At 59.7% G+C, this 5,844-nt stretch overlaps 2 protein-coding genes across 2 annotated transcripts; both read right to left on the bottom strand.

The window, feature by feature from the left end:
- Window positions 1–2,300: 2,300 nt before the first annotated feature.
- LOC128980624 (probable G-protein coupled receptor) lies at window positions 2,301–3,551 on the bottom strand. Its single transcript, XM_054399082.1, has one exon. It carries the CDS (start codon window positions 3,534–3,536, stop codon window positions 2,301–2,303), a length of 1,236 nt encoding a protein of 411 aa, XP_054255057.1. The 5' UTR covers window positions 3,537–3,551.
- Window positions 3,552–4,814: 1,263 nt separating this feature from the next.
- Window positions 4,815–5,766, bottom strand: LOC128980623 (protein mono-ADP-ribosyltransferase PARP3-like; the record flags this gene model as incomplete). Its single annotated transcript, XM_054399081.1, has 3 exons — window positions 4,815–5,126; window positions 5,228–5,374; window positions 5,589–5,766. Coding segments are annotated over 3 exons (495 nt in total), but the record flags the coding sequence as incomplete, so codon positions are not given.
- Between the last annotated feature and the right edge of the window lie 78 nt (window positions 5,767–5,844).

Raw genomic sequence — 5,844 nt, 5'->3', positions numbered from 1 at the left:
AGTGGCCATCCTGGTAGGTGCCAACCTGGGAGAGACACACACTGGCTGTTAGCAGGAGGTAGTACCTCCTCAGCACCCCAATGCATCTTTTGAGGGACACCCCCACCCCAGCACCCTCAGGAAGAATGAGCTGAGTGATGCTTTGAGGTTTTGCAATGGTTGGGGCAGGACCTGAGACCCCATGAGGTTGGAGCCCCAACTTTTCAGAGGCCCCCCGTGCAGGATGCCCAGGGTGTGCCATGGAGACCTGTGCCAGAAGTCATGTGGTACATGGTTTCTGCACCCTAAGATGGACAGGTTAGGGTGGGGGACCCACTCTGTCACCGTGGTCTTCACCACCGCATCCTTCTCACTTCTTTCCCCAGCTTAGAGACGGCCAAATCTACCTCCCAGGTGCCGCCAGGCCTTGGCTCCATGGACCTTGGCATGGGCTTCTCCCAGCCCCTCGCCCCAGGCTCCGGCACAGCACTGCCCGCTGTAGCCCCAGTGCCCCCAGCCCTGCTGGGCACCCCCTATGCCATCTCCCTCTCCAACTTCATCGGCCTGAAGCCGATGTCCTTCCTGGCGGTGTCCCCGTCCTCCATGGCGGGTCCCAACGGCGGAACCACCACCTACACGACCAAGATCTCGGCAGCCAATGGCACCAAGAAAGCCGACCGGCAGAAGTTTTCACCCTACTGAGCCCCACTGGAGGGTGGGTGAGGGGGTCTAGGGTGCCAGCCAGTGCCAGGGACCCCTCCCCACTCCCCACCCTGTGGCCCACCCCTGGCATGCGCCCCATGTTCAGGGTGGATTCCTTTGCCCCTCACCCCAGGGAAGAGAAGGCTCTTCCTGGCAGCGATGCCCACTGGAGGAAAGGGCTGCTCCGCTGCCTTCTGCCCATCCTGGCAGTGCTGTGTCCCCCTTCTTGATTTTTCCTGCACAGGGTACTGGTACTGAAGAGGTGGGGGGGGGCTGTCCCTGCTGGCCCAGGGTCCCTGCTCTCAGAAGCCTGTGCTGGGGTGGGACCCTGTGCAGGAAGTGGGCTTCCTGACCTTCACTCTGCCCAACCTGTGATGCCCCTGCTCACCCTCCAGCTGCACCCAAAAGCTGAGTCCCACTGGATGAGGGTTTGCCTGGCCTCTATGGGGATCCTCCTTCCCCTGACTCTGGACAGGGCCCCTCCCCAGGCCACCTCAGGGCAATTGCCCAGCAACCCCATCCAAAAGCTGGTCCCTGCAGGCTTGGAAATGCTGTATATATAAGTCTATATTTTTTCCTCCTTTATAATTTATCAATGGTTTAATATAAAGATAAAATTAAAAAAAAAAATCCCCACCTTGAGTATAGACACCATCACACTGGGGGCAGCCCCAACTCCTGGGGACACAAGGTGGTGTCTGGAGGGGATTCCTTGTGGCCAGGGCGGGTGCTGGCCTTCAGCTCCAGTTTCTCTGGGGATCTTCCTGGAGCCTCCTCCATGCCATGAGGCAGTTCTCCTTCAGCCCCTGAGCAATACTGGGGCAGGAGCACCTCCCTCCCTGGGAGCTTTGTGGGTGGGACCCTGTGCCACTCTGTCTACCCCAGGGCACCTCTGGCTGGCAGCCCAGTTTGACTGGCACATGGCACCACTGTCTGGGCTTCAGCTGGACACCTGTGTCCATCAACAGCCCCTGGCCAGCCAGCATCTCCCCTGAGAGGGGCAGCCCATTCCCACTGTCTGGGACAAAGGACATGGCTGGGCAGGGCAGGTGCACAGTGCCACTCGAGCAGGAGAAACAAAGGCACAGCCTGAGCCAGCCCCTTGAGTGCCATCTCCCTAATAAGTACCGTGGATGCCAAGCACTCCTCCATTCAGACATCAGTTTTGGCTTAAACAGCCAAGGATGGAGGGCTCCACGTTGGCCACCCAGACTCAGTGAGGTGCCCAGAGCCCTGGTGTTACTGATGTTAGTTAGTGGTGTTAGCTGGGCCATGGCTCCTGAAAAAGGTGCAAGGGACATCTGCTGTTCCCCACTGGCCATTAGTGGTCCCAGTGGAGTGACAGAGATGGAGGTGTCTCCTCCCCTGCCCCTCTAGAGGAGTCCCTTGGCCTCCTGTGTCCCAAGGAGATCCCATCCACGCAGCTGGGCTGTGCTGGTGGGGCCAGAAACCATCCCAGCCTGCAGAAGGAAGATGAGGCTTCTCTAGATCTGCTGCCTTCTCCCCAGCAGAGAAACCATCTTCCACCAGGAGCTCAAGAGGCAAAACCTGAACAAGCAGCCTGGCAGGTCCCCTGCCCATTCTCCTGCCCGGCACAGTGGGACAGGGCCTCCTGCTTCTCAGCTGCTCCCATCGGGAACTTGACCTGGGATAGGGATGCCTATCTTGGTCTGGTCCAACCTGTTCCTGTTCCTGGGGCTGGGAATAATGCAGCTGGCGTGGGTCTCCAGTGTGCAAGTTGCTCTCTGGAGGAAGTGCAGGAAGTTCTCCTGGACAAGAGCCTCTGAGATGGAAAGACAGATCTCCTGGGCCAGCGGCCGGTTCAGACAGCTGCGCCGCAGCCGAGCCAGCTCTGCACGGATCTGGCGGTTCAGCAGCCCGTAGAAGAAAGGGTTGATGGCAAAGGAGGAGTAGGCAATCCAGGTGACCACCATTTCCCCGTGCCCGCTGCCCACCGTGCCAGCAGCAACAGAGGAGCGCAAGTGGAAGGTGAAGAAGGGCAGCCAGCAGCACAAGAACTGTCCCACTATGAGGACCAGAGTGAGGATGGCCTTGTTGCTTCCCAAAAAGCGCTCTGGTGTCAGCCTGGGCAGTGGCAGGTTCCTGGTGGTTATGACGGCCACTTGGCTGGCAATGGAGTCGCATCTGTGCCTTGGCACGACTGCCTGTGCCAGTGCAGGTGTGGCCTGCAGGGATGCCAGACGGGCCACTCGGTAGATACTGCAGTAGACAGCAAAGATGATGATGGTGGGCAGAACAAAGCAGGCGATGCTGAACATGATCACAAAAACCTCCTTGTGGGCCCCAGGGCTCCAGTAGACTGTGCAGCGGCTGGCACTGGTGGCCCCATTGCCTTGTGGCCAGCCCACCAGTGCCAAGACAGTGATGAGAACAGACTTGACCCAAATGAAGATCACTCCGACCACCGCCAGCCTGATAGTCATCTTGACCTCGTACCTCATGGGGTGGACAATGTAGTAGTACCGCTCCACACTGATGATGCAGATGGTCAGGATGGAGGCACTGGTGAAGCAGATCTTCAGGAATATCAAGGCCTTGCACTCAGTAATGCTGTAGATCACCCTGCTGAAGCAGGATGAGCTGGAGATAATCCCTATGGGCATGAGGAAAATGGCACAGAGGAGGTCAACCACACAGAGGTGGCAGACAAAGATGAACTTCCGGAGAAGAGGAGTTTTGAGGATGACAAGCAGCACCACAGTGTTGGCCACCAGGGCAATGAGGGTGAGTAGAACCATACAGAAGAGGCCCACCACTTCCTGGGCGATGGACTGCTCGGGGATGGAGAGTGGCTCTAGGCTGTCACTGGTGTTCTGCCCCTTTTGGCTCGCCATCCCCCGCAGAGGATTAAGCCCCCAGCTCTGGTGCCTGGGCAGCAGGGGCTGCTCTTCTGCATCCCTTAGAAGGAAACCCCACCTCAGCCATGGCTGCTGTCTTTTCTTTACCTGTCGAGGAGGGGAGTGGGGTGTGCAGGAGAAGAAGAGAAGACAAGACAAACCCAGAGACAACCTGAATCCCTCTGAGATGCTGGAGCAGGGACAGGTGCCCAGAGAGGTTATAGCACCTTGCCCACCCCAGAACCGGTATCCAGGCTGTCTCCAATCCAGTGCCAGGCTGACCCCCCCACCCCGTCCCCCTGCCCAACCACACCAGCGTGCCCTGAGGACAGGCAGCAGGAACCCAACATCCCCGTCCCTGCTCCACTCTCCAGCTGAGGGGGACCCCGTGTTGGGCGAGGGGGACCCAAGGCACCTTTGCTCCTGGGGAGCTGGGGGATGCTGCCCTGCTGGCCGGGGGTCCCTCGTGCCGGCGTTGCTCCTGCGGCAGAAGGAGGGCCCCGTGGAAGGCCAGGCTCCCCCTTCCTGTCACCCACTCCTCATCCTGTTTGCCTGCAGCCCGCCAGCTGCGGATGGCACCAGCTGTCACTCCCGGGTGCTGCCGGCACTTGCGTTGGTGCCACGGGGACAGCTGCTGGGTCCTAGCAGCCAGCGGGGCTCGGGAAGGGGGGTGCAGGGTCCCTGAAGCCTGTGCTCCCCCCCAGCATGGCCACCCACTGCAGCAGGCCTGCTCCTTCCACAGAGACAGCTCAGCCCCAAGGTTCCCAGGGCTTGAGGGACAGACCTACAGGTGGGTCTGCAGCATCTCTTCCTCAGCATCCATGGGGCAGCAGGGGAGTGCAACTGCGAGTTTCCCTTCCCCACACAGATGTGCTCAGGGGGCACACGTGAGTGGGTAGAGGGGCTTGGCATGGGTGCCAGGCTGGAGCAGGGCAGCAAGCACGGCAGCATGCATGGCACCAGAAGAAGGGCAGGCGCTCATTCTCCAGATGGATGCATGCATGGACTCCTCCATGCCCAGGCAGGGCAGCACAACTTGTTCACCCTCTGCAGCTCTGACATCGTGGTAATGGGCATGAACCTTCTACCTTGCTGAAGTGACAAGGGCACCTGGCTCACAAAGCCCCCGGCTTTCACCTGAAGGTTGCCAGCACCGGGCAGCCACAACAGGCTGTAGCCCCTCCAGAGCTACTTGCTGCCATCCATGCCAGGACCTCTCTGCACCCACCTGCTGCAAGGAAGCACCAGCACTGCTCAACACAAGGCACAGGTTTTTATTCACCCTCAGAGCAAGCTCTGTCCCCATGCCAGGCTGTCCCCACTAGATGAGGCAGTAAGAGAGTCAAGACCACTGTGCTGCCAGTTGGTGGACACCACTAGCTGGTGCTGGGACGGGGCACGGGTTGCCCAGACACTGTCAGAAGCGGAGCTGGACGAGGAAGCGGATCCGGCATTGGCTTTCCCGGTAGATGAGGTACTCGCTCTGGCTGAAGGAGGAGTCCTTGTAGGCAGGCATGGGGACAGGCTTGCCCTGGCACACCAGCACCTTCTTGCCATCCAGCAGCACCTCCTCATCTTGCGTGGGGTCTGTGCAAGGAGACATCTAGCCTGAGATCTGACCTCCCTCCTCCTGCCCTACACCCAGCCCAGCTCCACAAACTCCATCCCTCTTTGCTCCCCAGGCTCACCTGGCTCTGTCTGGCCACAGGCCAGGACGCTGTCATAGCCGGGGGGAGGCTGACGCAGCGTGGGGTCATCACGGGTGATGCAGTAAGACTTGCCAAGGGCCACCTCCGCCAGGAACATGATGCCAACCTTCTTGGACGTGCAGCCCACTACCATGGGAGAAGGGGATGGGGATAATGGCACCAGCCCTGGATTTTCATCTGGTTGTGCCCCTGCCACCCATGGCAGCCACAGGGACTGGCGGCCACGGCAGGAAAAGGGATTGGCACACCCAGAGCTGCTTCAGAGGACATGCAAAGGAGGTTAGGATGACATAGAGCCTGGGGGCATTATGAGCAGCTCTGCATGTCCCAGAACACTCACCATAGCCAGCTGACTTGCTGTTCTCAGAGGCAAAGTAGATGCCCTTGCCCACACGCCCACCAGAGTGGGGCATGATGCGTAGCCCACTCTTCAGGATGGCTGCAATCACTGCCACATTGGTGCCATGCCAAAGCAGGCGCCGGTGCTCCAGGAGGTCATGGACTTTGAAGCGCTCCTCCTGGAGAGATGCAGAGCTGAGGGCTGGCCATGGAGGGAAAGCATGGAACACCCCCACCCAAGCACCCCCAACCCCAGT

Source organism: Indicator indicator, unplaced genomic scaffold, assembly GCF_027791375.1.
Source record: "Indicator indicator isolate 239-I01 unplaced genomic scaffold, UM_Iind_1.1 iindUn_scaffold_601, whole genome shotgun sequence".
Classification (NCBI taxonomy): domain Eukaryota; kingdom Metazoa; phylum Chordata; class Aves; order Piciformes; family Indicatoridae; genus Indicator; species Indicator indicator.
This window is presented reverse-complemented; position numbering and strand designations above follow the sequence as displayed.